The sequence below is a fragment of the Mugil cephalus genome, chromosome 7 (genome assembly GCF_022458985.1).
Source record: "Mugil cephalus isolate CIBA_MC_2020 chromosome 7, CIBA_Mcephalus_1.1, whole genome shotgun sequence".
Lineage (NCBI taxonomy): Eukaryota > Metazoa > Chordata > Actinopteri > Mugiliformes > Mugilidae > Mugil > Mugil cephalus.
Window position 1 is genome coordinate 14,088,442 of NC_061776.1, and position 22,135 is coordinate 14,110,576.

At 41.8% G+C, this 22,135-nt stretch overlaps 1 protein-coding gene across 12 annotated transcripts; it reads right to left on the bottom strand.

Moving 5' to 3' along the window:
• Positions 1–494: 494 nt before the first annotated feature.
• Positions 495–21,513, bottom strand: dtna (dystrobrevin, alpha). 12 transcript variants are annotated; one of them, XM_047590079.1, is made up of 24 exons: positions 21,285–21,513; positions 17,347–17,414; positions 16,488–16,568; positions 16,126–16,339; positions 15,703–15,788; positions 15,088–15,242; positions 14,885–14,990; positions 14,225–14,391; positions 13,933–14,057; positions 13,138–13,146; positions 12,753–12,836; positions 12,461–12,529; positions 9,860–9,955; positions 8,424–8,505; positions 8,022–8,116; positions 5,665–5,778; positions 5,386–5,482; positions 4,527–4,550; positions 4,007–4,166; positions 3,832–3,921; positions 3,641–3,740; positions 2,352–2,472; positions 2,203–2,241; positions 495–1,658 (listed from the first exon to the last, which is right to left on the bottom strand). In XM_047590079.1, exons 2-23 carry the CDS (start codon positions 17,411–17,413, stop codon positions 2,224–2,226), a joined length of 2,160 nt encoding a protein of 719 aa, XP_047446035.1. In that variant the 5' UTR covers position 17,414; positions 21,285–21,513; the 3' UTR covers positions 495–1,658; positions 2,203–2,223. The 12 variants fall into 12 exon arrangements, with proteins under 12 accessions (XP_047446035.1, XP_047446030.1, XP_047446031.1 ...); XM_047590074.1 differs by lacking the exon at positions 21,285–21,513 and adding an exon at positions 19,819–19,983; XM_047590075.1 differs by lacking the exons at positions 13,138–13,146; positions 21,285–21,513 and adding an exon at positions 19,819–19,983.
• Positions 21,514–22,135: the final 622 nt, after the last annotated feature.

The window sequence follows — 22,135 nt, forward strand, 5'->3', positions numbered from 1 at the left end:
CTGCACTAGATTTTGAACAAAAATGCCTTAACGTAAAATATGGTGACGACTATATATACACAGGGTGGAGCACATAAATATACTATGGCAAAATTTCACATAGCTATTTTGTGGTAACCTGTCAAAGAAGCAGTGATGATAGATGCTGCTTGTGTATGTATAAATACTGTGTTTAAATCTTGAAATAACTAGCCTATCTTCGTGCCTTTAAAACAGCAATAACACCTAAAATTAATCCAGACGCTTTTAATGCAGGCTAAGGAGAGACCGGAAACCTCCCTCCTTATATGCACATGACATGTGCGTTTCAGTGCCAGATGGCTGCTTTTATGTTACCTCAGATGGTGGCTCTCTGTGATGAATTATAGACAATAGGTTGAGGGCAGCCAACAGTGCATTTACGACAGATAATAAATGTGCTCTGCCAAACCAAGCCAATTGAAGTGTGCCGGTCTGGAATGGAAAAAGAAAGAGAAAAGAGTTCATAGGCGAAATTTGTGATATTGTGTCAACACTTTATTATGCATCACCACCATGCAAAAATCACTGCTATGAACTTGCTCAAAAAGTCAAACTAGATATATTTCACACATTTATGATTTTAGATTGGCTCGCCACTTTTCGCAGAAGTGACTGGGTAAAGTTTTATGCACACTCGGAGAAATACATCGAGTGTGTGTGTGTGTCGGTGTGCAAGTCACACAGAGATTTATTTGTGTGAGGGCATTGATGCTAACCATGAGACAGTGGCAAATGAGCGATGATCAAACCTTAATTCATAAAACTTTGATAGTAAACACAATTTGTTCAATGCCCGTACCAGTGTAAACCTTTGAATTTGAGCAGTTTGGAAGTCTGTCGCTTCTTTTTCACTCCGCGTATCAGTCATTTATATGTAGACAGCGTACACATGTGCAGACAAAATCCCCTCCGAGCATCGGACTGAATGAGTTTGTCCAGTGAAGACTCCCGACACTGCTGCAGGTGTGTTTTGTTGTAAGCTACATGCTGCGTTGACAGGTTGAATGAGCTCCAGTTAGAGGCCATCCAATCAGCTAAGGCAGTGTGCGTCATTAAATGTTTCAAATAAAACAAATGTATCTGGTTAAACTGAAAAGCAAAAGCAACTCAACGACAACGACAGTAAAAAGGAAATAGTGGTAACAAATGTTCAAAGTAACCCTGCCAGAGTTACACATTTACAGAACGTTTAATCATTTACACCGGCAGCTCCAACATAATTCCAGGTTCATCGTCACAAATCATAAATCACGCTTAAACCTGGTTCACTGTACTCAAAGAATTTAAACGAATCAGGTTGGCCACCCCCTTCCAACATTAACTCATATACATATGTATATTTATGTAAAAAAAAAAAAAAAAGGATAAAAATTAAGAAATAATTCCCCCAAATCATTTGTGTTTTTTATGGCACCTGTGGTATAATAGACAGCTCAGTAATTAATCTCTTTACATCCGCTCACAGTATTACCTTAAATATGTGCTTGGTTAAAAAATAGATCTTTACATAAATGTATTCTATGGTTGAATTTAGCGAAACTTAAACTCTCCACGTCTTCAGTGCTTTATACCGTCGGCCCCAGTGTTGTCGCCCTCGTCCAGTGTTTTCTACTATTGTCGCTTTTCATATTGCTCACCTGTGGAGGAAAACAGGGCGCGTTACAAACAGCGTGGAGGCACATCCCAATTTTGATGGAAAATAACTGTATCTGTGTAAGTCGTGCAAAAGAAAATAAAACTAAAACTAAGGCAATAGGACCTGGTGAGTTTTCTCCTTTGCGTTTTCTTCCTCTTTTATCCTCCTGGCTGAAAACTGACCTGGTCTGTTAGTCTATTTATTTTTCTCTTTATTGTATTAATGCTTAAAATAAATATATCACCTAATTTGGTGTTACGCATTGTTAGCCGTCTACTTTTCAACTAATTAATATAAATACTGGAAACATTTTTGCAAAATTCATGGGCAGTAAACCATGTTATATCCCCGAAATATTTGAGACAGTTCACATTCGATTAGCTTAAAAAATATATATTTATAAGTTAAAGGTCAAAATATGGTAAATTAAAACACAGTATATTGTTGACTGTGTCGTGTTGTGTGAAAACAGTTACTGCATCAGTTTTGGCAAACGATAAACAATGCACTCTCTGGGGTTGCTTGCTAGTTAAGAGTTAACTTACCAGTCACGTGGACTTACTCAGTCACTGCTGCAGCGTCACCTGTGCCAAATGATTAAAACCACAAACCACACATGCAGCAGGTTAGACCTGACAGGGTCACAATATCCCGCCTTCTCTTTCCAGTCTGGTCTTGCACAGCTACGACTCACCATGCACGTTTTGTCCGTTTCCCGCCTGTGCTTCATCAGCTCCTCCAGCTCCAGCTCGTCCTCCAGCTGCTGCTCCAGATCGTTCTCAAAGGCCTCCTCCTCCTCTGCAGCGCCCGCGGCCCTGAGACACACAACAAGACAGAAGAGCGGACTGTGACTGGAGAATCAGAATCAGATTAGGACGGATAATTTGTGTTTCCGTGCAACAAGTGTTAAGTTAGGATGGAGAACAATTGTTTAAGATTAACTTCATACTATTATTCAAATCAGTTTGTAAATGACCTGGCTGATAACAGAGCGAATGAAAAGTCAGGGGGAAGTAGAAAGGTGTGATGCAGTTGTTTTTTCTGAGTGAAGCAACACTAGATTATATGAGAAAGAAAAAGTATATGGAGGGAAACTGATCATCAGTTCATTCAAAGGTGTCATAGTCGCTGCTCGGTCAATTATTATAAGTTACACAACTTCCTTCTTCATCTCTGGGTTTTCAAATCTGTTTGACCCTCTATGAGTTGTATAAGACCACCTTCTGATATTTACCTTGTGAACATTTTGTGGGAGACCCCCAGCTTAGGAGCTACAGAAATTTGGTGCAAGCAGCTTCTACACTAAACTGCGTCTTATGCAATGGTGCAGCAACATTAATAAATTACTTTTGTGATATAACAGCCGAACATCAGTCACAGGGACCTTTTTGTTTTACTTTCTTGGGCTTAGCTGATAGCACTTCTGTACTTTTATTAATACTTCTTATTATTAACTCTTTCACAGGTTTCATACATAGATCTGGCATAACATTATGACCACCTCCCTAATATTGTGTATTTTCTCCCTTGTGCCTCTAAACCAGTTGTGACTCATTAGAGAATGGACATGGGTCTTCTGATGGTGTCCTGTAGTGTCTGGACACAGGATGTTGTTAGTGGAGGTCTTTGGGTCCTGTGGGTCGAGGGGAGTGGCCTCTGTGGATCATCCCACAGATACTTGATCAGTTTGAGATCTAGTGAATATTTCATGTTTTTTTTTTTTAATTCTTCCTAAACTTATTTTGTGTGTGTCTGTCAGGCTGCTGATGGTTGCTGCCATCAAGGAGTGTCATTGCTATGGGGTGGGGGTGCCTGGTCTGCTCTAGGTGGGTGGTACATGTCTAAGTAGCATCAACACGTATGCCAGGTCCAAAAGTTTCCCCACCAGAACATTGCATTGTCACAATATGGTCAATGTTGTGCACTTCACCTGTCAGTGGTCATAATGTTATGCCTGATCGGTGTATTTGGTAAGAACAGTACCTTGATTTATAAGGGAAGAAAGGATTTGAAGAGGTTCCAGCCAACAGGTCACAACGGCCAAATTCTAAATCCAAGCTGCTCTCAGTCTCACTTCCACCCTCTGTGGAAAAAAAAAATAAATTAAAACAGTTGACGTGTATTAAAGAATTAAAACAGATTTTTTTTTTTTTTTTTTTTGCTTAAACGTTTACCTGAGTTGAGCTCCTTAACCAGTGACGACATTGTGTTGGTGATGGAGTCAGCAGCAATGAGGAGGTCATTTCTCAAATTTCTCCTTGGGCCTTAGAAACAAACAGAAAAAGAAAACTTCAGATACGATCACGCACGGCTCTCAGCCGACAAAACAGTCGTGTGTCGCCGTGTTACCCTGAGCGAAGGCCTCCTGAACGTCCCCTCCTACGCCCATGAGTGAGTCCTGAGGTGTGTGAGTCGGGGTCGTGCCGGCAGAGTCCGAGTGGATTGGAGTGGGGATCGGCCGGCTGATGGTGTGGCTGGGGGAAGAGCGCGGAGAGCCGGGACCCTGAGTCTGAAGGACAGAAAGAACATTTTAATGTTGGTGTTGACAGAAAAAACAGAGAGAGAGTAACAAAAAAAACAATAATTAAAGCACGCACAACAACCTCTGTGAGTAAGAATCCACACAATACATACGCTGGAGCTGTTCATTACCTTAGTATTAAAGAGCCATTTAGTATGTTGCAGCATGCTGTTAAAACAAATATTTCTCCCTAAATGCATGTCCATTAATTTTCTCTAACGAAATCTTCAAGCCTCAGATAAACTGAAGAATCACACCTGCACCGTCTTTTACACAAGATCACAACAGCATATTTTTTATCAAACGTGCATCCGAGTCTCCTTTTTTCTCCACAGTTTTCACACTTACAGCTTGTCTCCGTTCTTCCTCCAGCTGAAAAACAATATTTTATGGCTCATGAAACACATTTTTTGGAAAAAAAAAGAAAAGAGAAAATCCAATCTGTATTTCCACAGAGACGAGCTTGTGGCTTCCTCATGCAAGTTTAATGGATTAACATTGATCCTTTTAGGCTAATTAGATTGATATCCTCCACACTTGAGCCAGAAGTGCACTCTTTGAGGAACTGCCTCACTGTTGACTGCAGAAGATATTCTCACACCGAAGCTTGTCCTTATTAAACCGTGGCCAAGATGTTGTCTTGTAGGGTGTGATGGAGTGTAATTCATTACTCGATATACTCGATCTTAGATCATTAGTTTGGACACCTGACCAGTAGAAGGCGTTAAATGAACATAAGTTCTTGTCTTCTTTATTTAAATAACCAACATTTTCATGTTATCTTCAAATAAATGTTTGAATTTGGGTCTTTATCACAGCTTAACTGTTAAAAATGAATGCCCTCTGATGGGGAAGAGGCGTAATTGCCCACATGTTTCCCTCGGTAAAGTGCAGCGTTTGCTTTTACATCAGCTGCAGTGATCGCCCACAGCTGGGAGACATCGTAAGACTAGAGAAATTCATCATCTGAACATGCTGCTCGCCACCTGTCTCTAAATAATCACAGAAAAATTACAAGCTGTAGTGCCCACGTTCATGTTTTACTATGTAAACAACCAAACTGCAAAGGCGCCGATTCCGTCCGTGAAGCAGTCGCTCCCCAGAGGAAATACAAGGTGTGTTCCTCCAGAGGTGGTGATGAAATCTAAACCGAACTCTGCGTTTGACCGCAGTGCGCCCAGAGAGATGAAGTGTGCGTCCGTAGTACCTTGAGAAGCATCATTAGTTGTTCCAGCTGCACCATCAGTTCCCTGCGACTCTCCTGCAGAGTAGACATTCTTTGTTCAAGCTCATCTTTGCGTTGCCTGACGGAAGAAACAAGATCTGATGAAACCACCGTGTCATGCCAACGACAAACGAAAACAAGTGAAAACTGCGGAGAAGCATCGCGAGCATCTGGAGACGTCAATTTACAACGCACTGTCTAAGCAAACCTGTCTGTCGTTAACTTTGCTGTATGTGGCGAATCAAAGCAGGCTGAAGTTACCTGAGAAGTCGTAGCTCAGCGAGCAGGGTGGGGTTCTGCTGACCCTTATCGGGTGGCGGCTGGGATGCCTCCTCATGCTGAAGCCGCAGCCGTTGGATTTCCTGCAGAATTTCCCTGTGACGAGCACAAACGTATGAAACCATGACGTCGAATATTAACGGGATAATTCGTTCCCTAAAGGGATTTTGCCACTACACTACACATACTGTATCTGATCATCTAGTGTGATTTTAATACAGATATATTTTCAGTTCAATTAAAATGTATTTACACTGCGCGAAATACGCCCTCAATTGCTCTTAAAGAAGCTTTGCAGAGCCCAGAGTTTGAAACTCATATGCGACATAAAGAAGAAGGAGTTAGGCCAGAAGGGAAGGAAGGAGACGAGGACAAGGTAGCAGCAGGAGCAAGAGGATAAATTTCCTCCAGATAAAGGATACTAGATGATTAATGGATGCAGAATGAATGAATGAATGAAGCTATTATTCAAAGATGTCACTGTAGAAGGTTTAGTGGGTTTACAGTGTATTCATAAAGGTGCTGCTTTAAGAATAAACTGGAAATGTAGGACATGTATAAATAATGCATTATATTTAGGTAAGTCTATAGTTTAGGGCACTATCCAAGTCTGACAGTGTTTAAATCTGAATGCTGCAACGACTGATGTTTTTGGCCACTTGGTGGCAGCAGAAACGAGCTGGTTATTTATAGTGTACTGCAGATACAGAGAACTATTAGTTTGTGCTGGCCATGTGCTTTTTCAGTTTAGTATTTTTTAGCTGCTGAATGGTCCCCACTGTTCACCGGTTACTCTCTTTATGTTTTGGACAGTAGAAAAAAAATAGATAATTTAAAACAGTGAGGTGAAACATGGTATGCCGCTTTTTAATGTCTCTGTAGACCTTTGAACCAGCAAGACCCTCAACTAAAGCAAATTTATGGATTCATCACTTTAATTATTTACACCAAGCTTAACCTCGGTGATGATTCCTTAAATCCTCATGTGTTCACAGACAAGCAGTTTTGTGATCCATTGTAGACAAAAACTATTGACAGCTGCTTTAAAATTGAATTGATTTGACTTTAATTCAGCTTATTTTCAACTGACTACTTGCTCTGTATTGATCTAACTTTAATACTTAATGATGTTGCCTGTGGCTTTTTATATGTTTTGCCTCTTAAATATAATGGTTTGTCTTTGCCTTACATGACCTTATACACATTTATTTGTTAGTGACATTCACGAAAATGGTAATATTTTGCCATCTAATTTAGATATTACACTGTCTGCCCCCAAAAATGGCCACCAAAGAAAAGGTCACACACTGTTGAGTCACTTTTAGCTTTGATTACCAAAGCATTCGTTTAGCCATTGTTTCCAGAAGCTTGTGCACAAATCACAAGATTTATTTCCATCTAATGTTGCATTATTTGTTCACCCCTTGTGAAAGAGCCTTCTCCAGCATATCCCAAAGTAAAAATGATGTCTCATGCTCCCTGAACCACTATTTCACAATTTGAGTCCCATGAATCTGATCTGGCATTGACAATTTCTGAATATGTCCGTGCCATTAGGGAAGAAACTAAATCCAATGATGGAATAACCTGGTCATTCGGTATATTCAGTTAGTCAGCCGACCTCATTCTTTGGAGATAATGTTGTTGAACCTAGACCTGAACAACTACAGTAACCCCACATGATAGGACTGCCCCCATCACTCTGGAACAGGATAAATCTGGATTCATCAGACCACATGACTTTCCTCCATTGCTCCAGAGTTCACAGTACTCTGCCAGTAACCCTGGCAAATTGAAGCCTTTTTTCCCGGTTAGCCTCACTGATTAGTGTTTTTCTTAAGGCTACACAGCTGCTCAGCCCTAATCCCTTGAATTCCCTTCACACCGTACGTGTGAAAATGCTTGAAGACAATGGTTCCCACTATCTTTCCAGTTTTTAATAATGCAGCATTCTACGATTTTTTAACCTAGTTTTAGTAGTTTCTGCTTAACTCTCCTTAGATGGTTCCTCTGCTTGGAGCATGCCAATGATTTGACCCTTCATAAACAGACCAACATCTTTTCCACGACCACGGGATGTGTCTTTCGACACGGCTGTTTAAGAAATGAGAAGCTACTCATCGCATCAGTTGGGATTCAATAACTTGTTGTCAGCCATGTAGTAATTATCCAGTTGTTAGTTCTTGTACCTTTTGGCTGAATTAAATCCAGGTGGCGACATTTTTTTTTAGGCAGTGTAATTAATAATTCTAATAGTTTCCAGTGGTGCTAAGCGAGCCGTTTTTGTTTCGTCAGAACAAGATACTCTGAAAAGCATGACTAAGACAGTCAGCCCTAACCTGTTTTTGCTCTCGAGCTCTGCGATGAGCTGTCTCTGCTGTTTGTTGGCATCCAGAGAGTATGGGAGGTCTGTGGGGACCCTCTGCTGCTGAGCCTGTTGGTGAAACCAAGCAAGAGACATCACGTGAGCCGGCTGTACCTCGGGGTGATGTCATTCAACAGCTTATCTCACATCTCACAGGAGGGAACAAAGCAGTTAAGTCACCAGCCATCCATTAAGGCCCGATCAGAGCATGAACAGGTCTGCTCGGAAATGATCACCAGCTCGCAGTAAAAAGGACTGACAGCAGAGTAGCAGCATTCGTTAAATCCCTTTCTCATCAGCGACAGGTTTTTGGCACCGGACAGCAATGAAAGATGCCGTGATATTGTGTGCAATAAATGTCTCGCATCTATCTCACCGCAGCATCAGCAGCCAGCCGAGCAGCGTAGCGGGCGATGAGACTGTGCTCTTCATCTTGATGGTTACTGCTCTCCAGCAAACTGATCAGGAGGAAAATAGAGGAGGGAGTCACAACATGATGCAATTAATAATGCACAGCTATGCAGATACACAAATATGCATGAAAGGGAGTTGAGAGTTATTTGTCTGAAAAGCTTCACATGTTCAATAGCAGAGCCCTGTGTAATCGTCCAAGTTATTCATACGTATAAAAAAAAAGGCAAAGCATAAATGAAACTAGGTTATTATGCAAAAGTGGAGGTGAAGTGATCAATCACTTTGTATTTAAAAGTCAGACTGATCACTGATAAGGTAGGAAATACGGTTTCGTATTTACAGTAGATGAATTCACCCGGGGAGATATGGAGAGGGTTGCAGCGCAGCTAATAAAATACAACATGATAGATGGAATTCAAACACCATTAACACACACACACACACACAGAAGCATCGGTTGTACGGCAATAATGTTTCACAGAAGAGAGAATATGTCATATGGAGATAAAATTCAAATTAGTCTGCTAGAACTTCAGCTTTTAAACATGTTTCAGTGACACAAGATTTGCAGCGTTAGCCTCTTATTAGAGATAATTTAGTAACTTTTGAGTGTTTGCTGCCAATTAACAAACTAATATCCTCTTACACATCTGAAGTTATACAAAACCATAGTGTCTGCGCATACATGGATCAGCCATAGCATTATGATCATCTGTCCCTTTTTGCCGCCAAAATAGCCCAACCTGTCAAGGCACTGACATCACTATCTGGCACCATCGCTCAGATCTGGTGAGTTTAGAGGCCTAATCAACACCTTGAACTTCTTGTGTCCTTCAAACCCTTGCTGACTCATTTTTGTTTTGTAGTAGGGATCGGGATCGGAGCACATAGTCTTTACTTCTCCGTTCATCTATGACATGATGGACCCTGGACACAAAGATTTGGCATTTGCCAAAATCCCTCAAATCCTTCCATTTTCCTTTTTTTCCTGTTTCTAAAGTATCAACTTTGAGGACAAAATATTTAGTTTCTTCTTTATATCCCACCCACTGACAAGTTCTATGATAATGGGATAATCAGTGTTATTCACTTCCTCTGTCCGTGGTCATAATGTTATGGCTGATCAGTGTCTAACAATAGAATCTAACATTATTTCCAAATTATTTTGAGGACCCTAATATGACCAAAAAACAAATAATAGTTTGGATGCAACCACTCAGAAACACTTCTTGCTGCTCATAACAACAATGCTTTAACAAAGGTCAAAGGTCATCTGACAGCATGCAGCGTTAGGTCTGGAACACAATCTAGGTTAGGGGAAAGTTTGGTAGGTGACGATTCATCAGAGCACATAGTTTCTGCTGGTGTTTGGCAAACACCAGCAGCACACCGACTGACCATATTTTGGGGTTGTTTTGTAGCAGATTCACATAGAGGCCAATGAGAACATGTTCGTCAGCGAGTCTATCGGCAACATCGATGTTGTAGTTCGGCCTGGAACAGTGCAGGGTTTTCACCAAAAACAAACAAACAAACAACAACAAAAAAAACACAACACAATACGTGACGTTACACAGGAGACAACAGAGAGACAGGGGACGAGACGGGGAAGGAGACCGAGGGCGAAAAAAGGAGAGGACACAACAAAAGAGAAGAGGAAGAGGAGAATGGCTGGAAAGTGTTCATTCATGGGTGACTAGAGAGGAACAAGGCCATATTATGTTTGGGAGAGACAGCGCAGATGAAGTATGAAAGAACACATGTCAAGCAAGAGGGACACTATGAATTACATGCTGTTTACATACTACAGGCATCAATCACTCGGCGCTGTTATCAAAACTACTGAAGTCATTATTAATAAGTTAAACAATCCTGCTACAAATGCCAAGCATGCATAGAGCGTTTTCATGTGGCTCCATTATTTATAGAAGCATCTGGTACTCCTAATATGTAGCAACAATGCTAACTGTTCAACTATGACGACCACATCATAACCACAAGAGTCAGTCAATTCAATACTGAGAAGTGACCTGAGTTTGGTCTTTGGTCTCCAACGCTAGCTTCTTAGCTAACTAGCCAAAATTTCAAGCAGGCTAACAAGCTAATAAGCCAGTAGTTAATATGAATTTTCACTTGATAGTTTTTACACACTGACCTGATAATGATAGCTACCCTACGTGTCAACAAGCTAATAATATTTAGCAGAGCTGAAATGAACTTTAGGCGTAGCGCTAAACGCTATTAGCTAGTCGAAAATCGAAAAACAACAAAGCATGCCAAAGCATGTTTTGTCTGATGAATATTTACATGAACTATCTATCTAGTTGAAATTTTTTATAATCTTACTCTGAGGAGCATTAAGTTTGTTAAACCTGAGTCTTCTGGGACTTAGCAAAGACAATTATTCAACTGATGTCACTAGAATAAACTCAACTACAGCGTTTACAGACTTTATTAGACAGCATTTCAGCTCCTTGGCCTGATTAAAACACGGAGGACGTAGTTATGTGGATGGATATATTAAGAGCGCTGGATGCAGCACTACCACTACCTGCCAACAGCTTTCAACACCTCCACCTACTAAACAAGTTTGGTCCTTATTATTTCTATTATCACTTTTTGATCCATGCAGGTTTTGTCTGTGGGACGCTTGCCCTGTCCAAATAGGGAAGGCACGTTGAGGAGAAAGTAATGATCATGTGCAGAGGAACTCACAATATGGCAGAAAACAACAATGCTAGAAAATGTTTCTGGCTCATGTGCAGTTGGGGGTTAAATAGTGTTTTCTGTATGGGAACAGCCAAAGACACAACACAAACTAATTTAATTTGACTAACACACATCCAATATGCAGCATGCATGGAGCAACACATATTTATCTATTTTGTTGTGCTTTTGGCCACCTACTGTACACAACATGATTATATCCTCTTAGATTCAGCTTCTAAAAGAAGTGACTCACACCTCAGCCACTTCAACTCAGCACTATCAGTTTTGCGAAGAGGCAGCATATAATTGGTTAATTGGAGCGCTCTTTACCGACAACTGCCTCATAAATGCGTGGGTGGATCAAAACTGTAAAACTGTGAGCCTGCAGTGATACAAGGTGGAACATTACACAGCTTAGTGAAAATAGGACTGCCATTCAGTGTTCACTCATTATTGTGACAGCCCTGAGATACGTTCAGTCTGTTTGTTTTGCCTTTTACCGTACTGCCTCCCTGAAGGTAACAATTGGAAAAGGTGATGTGTTGGGTGGGACTCTGGGATACAGTATGCCAGTACACCTTCAACAAAGCATCTGTAGAAGGACGCCAGCAGCTCCTTGTATAGGATGTTGCTTTTCAGGTCCCTCAAGAAGTGGAATTGATGCTCGGTCAGTGCAGTGGTGTTGTGGTGTCTAGGGGTGATACCTGGGTGTCTTCTTCAGTCAGTATTGTGTGAAAGCTAGCCAGTCAACCTACACATTTCTTCAAAGTCCTGTGCCATATGGGTTTCCAGCCCGCACAAACGCCGACTGCAGTGTCAAATACTGTGACATGCACGTCAGGAACAACCTAAGGAACGTAACTCACTCATCACATCATCTCCTATGCTCGTCTATATGCCTCAGTTATGAAAGGGAGCAGTGTTCCTTAAAGCGTCACATTCTTCTCTCAAGCGCAGGTGCAGAACAGCTCAAATGCAATTCTTTTATCCTCCCAAACACAACATTAACAGTGCCTGAAAAAGCAAGTTAAGCCCACTTCATCTCCACAACTATGCCCATTCCTTTATGTTGCAACCAGGGAGCCTGATACATTCAAAGCAGCTTATATTAGAGTGTTTGCGTTTGCCAGTTTTTTGTATTATGATGGTTTTCGTAGCGACATAGTGTAAACTAATAATTTTCCTCAGGATGATATGCACTCTAGTTTACCCCTCTAGTTTAATCTATATTAATTCGCACATGCATATGCTCTAAAAAGCCATTCTCAGATGCACACCTGTGACACTTACCCGCGCCCTCTCAACAGATGAGGAGCAGCCACGGTTAAGGGCTTTCTTTGCTCCACAACACTATTCTTGCTGTAAGGCAAGCCATTTACATTCAGCTCAAGAAACCACAAAAAAAAAAAAAAAAAAAAAACGGTGATACAAAAATGTTCACGCACACACTTAGGAAGATAAAGGGGAGGAAGTAAAAAGGGTCACAGAGTCTACAGGGCACAGGGCCTTTAGGGAGCACGGCGGAGTGAAAAGGCCTGTTGTGAAAATCCAGGGCATCCATTGTTAGAGCTGCCGTACTCACTTTTTGGTGGAGTAAGGGTTCCCTGATGTAGGCATGGAGTGAGAGAGGGAGTAGTCATTGGTGATATTCACTGGTCTTGGTGGCCTGGACAGAAAAACAAGTGTTATTTTTTGATTCTAAACAGACAAAGAAGCTTTTGTTCTCATTTTTTTTTCAGTCTTGTGGCATCTCTGAGTTTCTGCTTTAGGAAATGATGCATGGATCAGAATATGGCAATGAACTAAGTATAATGTTAGCTCTATATCATGTACTGTATGAAGACATGCACTAATGAAAGAATGGATCCGTGGATTAAGAAACACATGGTTAGCACAACACAGATGTTACAAATCTACTGTTACAAAAACATAAAAACTGTACGTTAAGTAATCAAAACCAAACTCACCATGTGTCTCTATTTTGAGGAAAGTATAGAACAAGGAAAGGAATGACAATATTTCATTACAATCAGCCCAGTGCAAAAACTATATTACATGTGCACCAGAAGGAAAGGAGCCTATAGGAAATGAGCATAATAAAGCATAACATGTACTGTAAGTAGACTGATAAGCAACAACAATAAGTAATAAGATACTAAAGAGGCGTTTTCATAATTGAAAACAGTGCATAGTTTCTGCAGAAAAGAGCACTTACGAGTAAAAATTTCAACTTGAGAATTTTATCCAGAATTTTCATCTTGTAATTTCTTTAGTAAAATCAAATGTACTGTAGGTAACTGATCTTTTTAAACATCTAGTACTGAAACCTATAATCAAATGAGCTTAATCTCAATACCTTTGGCTGTTTAAGGGTCAAAATCAATAAAACATCTTGAAAATTCAATTCAATATTAAGAAATGCCCTGTGCTAAAGATGTGCTAAAAAGCAAATGCTTGTGCGCTCGCGCTTTGTTTCGTTGTTTTGCACAAAACGTCAGGGAAATCAAGGGAACAGGCAGCAGCAGCAGCGTTGCAGATCCCAATCATTCCCTAGGCTATAATTAAGCCCCATTGATCAGTTGACCCAAGAGATTGACTAGAATCACTTCAGACTTAGAGGCAGCTCCAGGATCATTATCAGCTGAGGGCCTAAACGTAACACGGAGCAAGTGCTTCAAATTTTATAGAATCCAAATCTGAGACCTTAGAGGCGATACCTCATTTTTCTTAAGATGAGGAGGAAAGACGGAAGATGAACTCACACAATATGAGCAAGGTTGAGAGGTTTATCTGGCATTTCGGGAAACATGGGGTGGAGAGGCTCTCTGCTGGATGCACAGCTCAGAGACTTACTGAGAGCATGGGATAACTTCTTAGCGGGGGATTTCTGGGGGAAATACAGAAGAGAGAGAATAGTGACACCTGATTCAACCGTGCAGCATCCTTATGGTGCGCTGAGGCAGAACAGAAATAGCCAAAGCGACTGGTCCAGTGCAGACACACCTCCCTCCGCCCGCCCCTCTCCTCCTCCCCCAGCTTTCCTGCTTCCCTTACCCATGACGTATACTCCTTCATTTGGTGCTGGTTGCTATGGGAACCGCTGGCATGCCCCCTCCAGAAGCAGTCCTGACAGAGCTGGTAATTATGACATTGCTGGCAGCGGTAGCGGAAGCCCATCATACTCTCAGTATGGCAGTAGGAGCACTCGACCGGGTGAAAGACTGCAGGGAGGAGAGGAGGGGCCAGACACACACACACACGCACACACACATACACACGCACGCACACACACACACACACAGCTATAAACCTAGAAATTTAGCACTGTGCCGTGAGCAGAGCATTCATTTACATTCATTTAAAGATGTGGAGTGTATGTTTTGATGACTTTTCATTTCAAACAAAAATACACACTAAGCCGCACAGCAATCATCCTTGTGTGTGTGTGTGTGTGTGTCACATTGCTTCTTCTGCTCACATGGAGGTAGTGTGTGATGGTGAGTGCATCACAGATACGCACAAACATGCACACTCATACACACTCATACTCAGGGTGTCAGGTCCCTCTGGGTCATCTTCACTGGAGGTGTTTCATGGTGCGTGGTGACTGAAGATTATGATGCAAAGCTGAACTTTAACTCCCCCCTGCACCACCCCGCTGGCTAACCCCCCCCCCGCTAGCTTTCCTCTTAAACAGTCTGGGAGCCGTCTTACCGTTCTCCACGTTGGCGAGCCGATGCATGAGCGGTAACCACACCAGACACTGAGGGGGCGGGTCTGACATCAACGTATCGAGGAATGTGTTGAGGGAGACCTTTTTCTGTTGACGTTGGGCGCAGAGGAGAGCGACATTCGCCCGCAACGTCAGCGCCAAGACAATCACAGACGATCGTACAGTGTGAGTAATGAACCCTCACCTGCTGCGCGAAGCACGTCCTCGCGGCTTGTTCGGTGTAACCGAAGGAAGGCCCCTCGAAAACCGCCATCGGTAACTTGAGAACCTCCCTCAGGAACTGGTCAAACTGCGGGTGCACCATTATTCCAGTGGAATCTGATATCAGTGAAAAGATATCTGGAAACGGTGAGGGGAGAGATATTACACAAATTAATCAGACTAATTGTCAGTTGGCACCGCAGTGGGCTAATTACACCATTAAACAATACAATTATCCCACTTATTTGTGAAAACAAATCAAAGCAAAGCAGTTATTCAGACAAATTTTCCACCAAAACTACTGCTCCCACAGATTTTGTACATTATGTAATAAACCCCCAGCCTTCACACAATGAATAATGCCTTCTCCTGGCCATGAAGAGCCTGCTACCTTGTTTAAAACCAATAAGCTAAGCAGACTAAGATACAGAAAACGCAGAGAGTATTAAGCAATAAATTCTGCAGCAGCACATTACATGGAATAGGAGCCATATGAGCCTTACGAAGAGAATTTGGTGATTTATTACGGGCAAATCAGGTGATTGTAATTCAATTTTTCACAATTAAAAGTAAGATAAGGATTTATTGTGTTTCTTACATCTTAATTTATCCATAATTTTCCCTCCACAGATGGTTGCTATGGCCATCTTCACAACAAAGACAGATACCTTGCCATGGGCCTCCCTGAAAGAAGCAAAACACAGAAATTACATTTAAATGGAGCTGTGAAGACATATGCAGCGTTTTATGACTCAGCAGCTTTTGTCCAAGACAAACATGGTTCAGCGTTTAAAGGCAAACTTAGCATTAGAGCGGCCGCCGTCTTGAAAGAAAATGTTTTAGCTCGGCTTTTACGATCACAAAAGAAAGTCTTCCCTCTTCACCCGCGTGTTGTGACTTTGTTCTCCCTCCCACTTTGGCAGAAACTTCACAGTCGCATTTCACACTACATTAACTCACGTCACAACCAGACGTGAGGGCGCACAGCCAGCCGCACACGGTCATGTGTCACGTTACTCACGGGTCGTAGGCAGCCAGCAGGAAGTTGAGCAGCAAGCCGATGGACTGCTCCACGTTGATCTGGTGGGTGGTGGGCATCCGCTTGTTCAGCTGGTAAAAGATGGTGGACAGTACCACCTCCAGACGAGCCACCGAGAGCTCGGCGTTGAGGTCCATGGTGTTGAGGCCGTTCTCTCGGAAAGCCTCGATGACATTCCAGATGTCGACCAAATGCACTGGGAACAGGCAAAAAGCATCACTTTGCTTTATTTAAAAAGGGACAGCGGACAGCCCGGACGTAAATGTCGCCGTTTGATGCACTGTACCAGATTATAGCTGAAAGCTAATTTGCATGTAGTCCGCAGTGCGTCGCGTCATACTCACAGTTGCATTTCTTCTGCACAAATCTGAGTTTGCAGGCTGTCCTGTACGTCGACAGTCGTATGGAATCCAGATCTTGAGCCCCTGAGGAATATTTGTACATCAGTTAACATAAAAAATAGAAATCCAGAATTCTAGAAAAGGGACCAAAGTGTTCAATATGACGTAGCTTTCAATGTCTTGCCATGTCTAGCTTGCTATACAGACAGGCAATATATCATAAAAAATATAATATGCTGATATTATCATGTTGCAGGTATTATTCCACTCCAGTAGTCTATTTTTATGAAAGATTTATAACTCTATTTAATGTTCAAAGCTTCGGTTTTATACCATAATGACATTTTTATCACAAGACACTGAACGGTTTTGATCATGCCCAATGCATATTTCAAATACGCTTCAAATCACTGCATAATATACAGTTGGTAAAGAGCACAAGCTACTGCAGAGTTGTGCCCACATGCTAAGCTGGCTATGATAGTTGTGAACACGTTGGTTGTTGACTTGCCTAAAAAGTTCCACCTACATCAACTGATACTGGCTCCAGCTCCCATGTGTCCCTCTAAAATGATGAGCCGGTATACATAATGGATGTGCCTGAACTATCGGAATAGAGTGAAACCCATCTTACGAGAAGATAATTTGTGTGCGCGCCTCCGAACTGTGCAAATAGCGCAAAGAGCACGAAGTCAGGTCTGTGCGTCAGCATTTAAAACCTATCTATCACCAGCAGGAGCGCTTGATCTTCATGATATCTGCTGTACATGAAACTTAACAGAGAAGAATTTGCCATTTTTACGGTCAGTGAGTAAAACAGTCGCAGCGCGGGTCGCAGCGAGCTGCGGCGCTGAGCACTTACTCATCTCGACAAACAGTTGCCTTCTATCTGCCATGTTGTCACCGCTCTGCCTGCAGTCTTCAATCATTCTGATCAAGAGGAGAAGGAAAGTCACGTTAGAGCCTGTGGGACTCAACATTTAGCGCTTCCAATTTTAATTATGGCATTGTATGTCGTTGAATATGCTCCTCCTAATGCTTGCAGCTTCATTATATATAAATTAACGACTAAACTGAGTTGTATTTTCAGAGGCATCACAAAGCATTTGTTTATAATGTCAAATACTCGTTATCACCATTTGACATGATGCAACTCATAGTTATTAATACCAGATTCCATATAAACTCAACAATTATTATGGTAAATTGAAAATTAGCAGCTTCTTTCCAATTCTATACATTATGGGCTGTAAGTAGCTAGGTAATTGAGATAAATGTTACTTGAATCAGATAAAAGGGCAGCTTCAGACCTTAAAACAGTCCATGCATAACTCTGTGCTAAGATTGAGGCTAAAGCTGCACGTCCAAGGCAAAATGTCAGTATTCCCAACAAAGGATCATCCAAGAGACATAAAATGAAAAAGTGCTGTGTAGCGCCAGTTAATATATCAAGTAGATGAAGATCTGACTTCCATCATGCAACCCAACAAATAGGTGTAGTCGTTATCTGCTCCTTGTCTATGCAAATCAGTTTGGTTACCACTGTAAGCTATTTAGCAAGACATGCTATGAATAAAGCCAATGAACAGTAGGGCTGTAGTAAACCGAAACTTAAATCTTGGCCGACTGAACTCGTACCAACTCATCAAGTAACGGACTGGTCGTGGATGGAAAACAAAACCGCATCTTATCATTTGGTCGACTAAATGGTTCGAAGCGCACTTGACCTTGTTAGACAAAATAATTCATAACCATAAAATATTTAGTACTTGCAGCATATTAAATCAATTTAACTTGATTATGTTATACTAAAATGAGATTCAAGAGGCCGACAAACTCCACTTGCTCATATTTCCGATATGTTCACGCTCAAAAGCCAAAGTTGACAGAGAATCCCAATGCACACAAATATGGCGTGTTGGTTGTTGAGCTGTGATATGAAAACAGCTGCTTGCAAGGTCCGCGCTCGACTTTTTGGTCAACCACATCAACAAAATGCAGACTATGAGTAAAATGGTTAAAAAAACAGACTGTGACTGTCTGCTCGTTGCCCCCCTCAGACCTTCGAGCCTGTGACCCTAGTTTTTGCAATGTGTCTGGCAAGGGCCCATAACAAGTTTTTGCACCAGGACCCTACTTCACGTTAAGGTAGTTTCACACTGACCTAACTTTTTTATTTATTTATTTTTTTAGAGAATTTGATGGACTTCTGCAAAGTTAATTTAACACTCTACAATTTATCAGAAATATATATTTTTTTAAAAATAAGTTAAACAAGAAGTTTGAAAGAGGCTGAGCAGCAGAGAATGCTCCCACCATGCCTCGCTGCACACTGTCCAAGGCAATCTAATACACCTAGTCATGTGGTTTGTTGCTATGGCAGCACAGATCCCAGCCGCTCTGTTCGTAAAAACACTCACGCACACACACACACACGCACACAACACCTCCCACTGCAGACAAGCGAAGTTTGTAGAGAAAAGTTTTGTCACTAGTAAACATATTTTATGGGATGGCTCTCGGTGGGCAGATATTCGGGACCACGGTGGCACTTCTTGGGCGAGTGGCTTCAAAACACTTTTTTATTTTCTGCAAGACAATCATTCAGGCATGCCATTTCAAATTGCTCTGACAGTAATTGGTAGACCCAAATATTATGCTGCAGAGACCAACAGTGCAGAAATTAGAATTCACTTGGTGTTAAAAAGCAAACAACGGCACAGTTTTGTCTCTCCGTCGCTGGCCTTCCACTCACTTCTACCAGTACAGGCAAAAAATGTTCTTTGAAATCAACTATAAGAAGGAAGACATTAAATGGATAAGTTATCTTGGAATTACAGAACCAAGTGCTTTATTTCAGTGAATAAATTCATAGCATAGCTGCAGAAATTATTACAAGATGCAACAAAACGTTATACTTTGCAGCAGTATGAAAACTAGGTAATAGAAAATAAAATGTATTGGTATCTGGTTAGTTTAATAGTCACAACAGTAAATAGCAGTTTTAGATGCACTGCATTGTCAGGCCGGTGCTAGCAGCTGGTAATCCAATGTCATCTTGAAAGTAATGGATATTCAGGCCCATTCATCACTTACAGAATGAATGAATGTAAACATGTACAAACAATGTACGCAGTTTTATAGATTAACTTTGATATCCTACACTACATCACACGCAAAACACATCCTGACTGCCAGCTGTGTGACCTTCTGAGGTCTGCTTTCAGTCGGGGAAATAACCGAGACTGATACAATCTATCTCAGGAGCAGATATTAAAACAGCGCAGCAAACACAAATAGTACAATGTGGCTGGAACAAAAGGGATCGACGCACCTTTCATAAAGAACCATGGTCGTACTCCGTTTCCTTGTTATTACAAAGCCTCCTTCCTGAAACCACTGTCCACAGCACAAACTCCTTTCAAACATTACAACAAAACTTGCCCATGTGGACGGGCCAGACCGAAGACGTCTGAAATGAGAAACTGTGAACCAGGACACATGTGTGCTGCCTCTATCTTTAACTACAAATCAGAAGGCGCCACATTCTTGAACGGCTTTACTGGCTCTCTAGTTGCAGACCCCGAACCTCATTCCTGGCGTCTGCCCAGCAAACATTACTCTTTCTCTGTGGCACTGTCACGCTGTCAGTATTAGAAAATAACTGCCCTTAAAAGAGCAAATCATCTGATGCCATTAACAGTGCAGGGGGAGAGAGTGGTAGGGCTAAGCGCTGCCAAGGGTCTCAGAGGAATGACTCACGCTGTCTTTTAATGCAGCATTTGTGTTGGACAAATAATCGACCGGCAGCTAAAAAAAAAAAGAAAAAAAAAGCCTTATTAGTCAGTTATTTACATTTTGATTCTATTTCTGTGGCAGCTAAATGAAACACAGAGGACGGGGCAGTTTTAATTTACGTTCTAGTCCGTGTATTCGGAATAAACCGTCACGCAACATTTCCAAACACAAGCACTGACTTGAGTTGCAGTCCAATCTGCTTGGCCGGCTCGGGACAGTACATCGCAGCTGTTACCAGTGATTGGCCAGAGTTATTTTTACATCACGAGACATCCAAATCCCCATCCCCTGACAGGAATAAAAAAGCTTCGCCATTGACTTAAGTTTAATCAGCTGTTGTGCTTCAGCAGTGCTGTAGTAAAGGCTACAGTTTTAGGTAGTTTTCCCTTTCTTCTCCCTGTCTGGTACCAGCCAGTGATGTCTGCTGGAGGGCCCTCTGCTCCCTGTCGCCTGCTGATGATCGCCATGGTTTCTGCTGCCAAAGGGGAAAAACTTTGGGACCCCGATGTTAAATGGGAGTGCAGCTACAAATTTACAGCTACTGGTGCTGTGATTTGGTTTAAAGCACTGTCATTGAGTTGTCTGCAAAAATCGAGGAGGTTGAATTCCACTCTAAATCTCTTTGTTTGACATGGTAGAAACACATAATATGCATTTTAATCTCGAGCTTGCAAAGGGGGACCTGTGCACAGACTGCGCCATGTGGATATTAAGACAGCATTACATTGCAACAGGCACCTTGTGGTACATGCTCTGCTCATGCATCACCTGTCACTAGAAACACCTGTGCGGACGAGAGACAAAGGTCGCACTTTCACAAAAGCATCTGCCCTGCATCCGCGGCCCTATTTCAGTGCTTTCACCCGCGCATTATTTTTTATTTTATCCTCACAACTTGACAAACTAATTCAGTCCAGAGTGACAAACTAGGTTAAGGTCGCTCCTCTGCCAGCCTCCCAGCCTCCAGCAGCTGCAGCAGCAGCGCGCTCGCAAAAGACTTACCAGAATTTATTTTCGAGGCATGTCATGCAACATCGCCGCTTTCTCTCCAGGAATCCGTCGTGCCCCCGCGCTGCGATCAGGGTTTCTTTGGTGTCGGGTGCTGCATCGCTGCACGAAACGGCCGTTTCCTCGCGCCGCTCTCCCGCAAAGCTCGTGTTGTGGAAATTTTCGGGCAGCGCACTGGCTGAGCAGAAACAAGGCAGCCTCCACCGTGTGGCCTCCGCGATGACGTAATGCGGAATCTCTTCACTTGCGTCAGTGTGGCTGCAAAAATGTTAAAGTTTGACAAAAAAGAAGAGGGGAGGTTAAAAAAAAGGGTCAAACATTAGCACTTTATGCACATACATGCATTATCGTAGATACTGCCATATGTGCATGACAAGCTAAAGCCTTTTTTTCATGTGTTAATATGAGGATCACGAGAGGATGACGTCATGTAGATAAAAACAATGGTTAGTTTAGTAAATAAAAACAATTGTCACTTTATAAGAAACTGCTGCCGTAATTGTATAGTTTTAATGTGTTTCTTGAACACAGATTGGTAGATACGTGGTCAGCTATTACTTCCACACATAAACTACATTTCTAAAATTACCATCATATTGCATATTAATTTTTTTTTGCACATAAGCACAATGTGTTTTCTTTTTGAAATAAATCCAAAATGTCCCAAAAAAGTCAAAATAGCGCCTGCTATTGTGTGTGTTCACAATTGCTTGCACAAGGCAGTTTCTATTATAGCACAAAATTGTCTAAATAAAAAGATTACAGTTAATTTTATCCCACCTCTGTGACAAATTAAGTGTTTTACCCCAGTGTACTGTTTTCTATTCCCAAATATAATGTGCGTA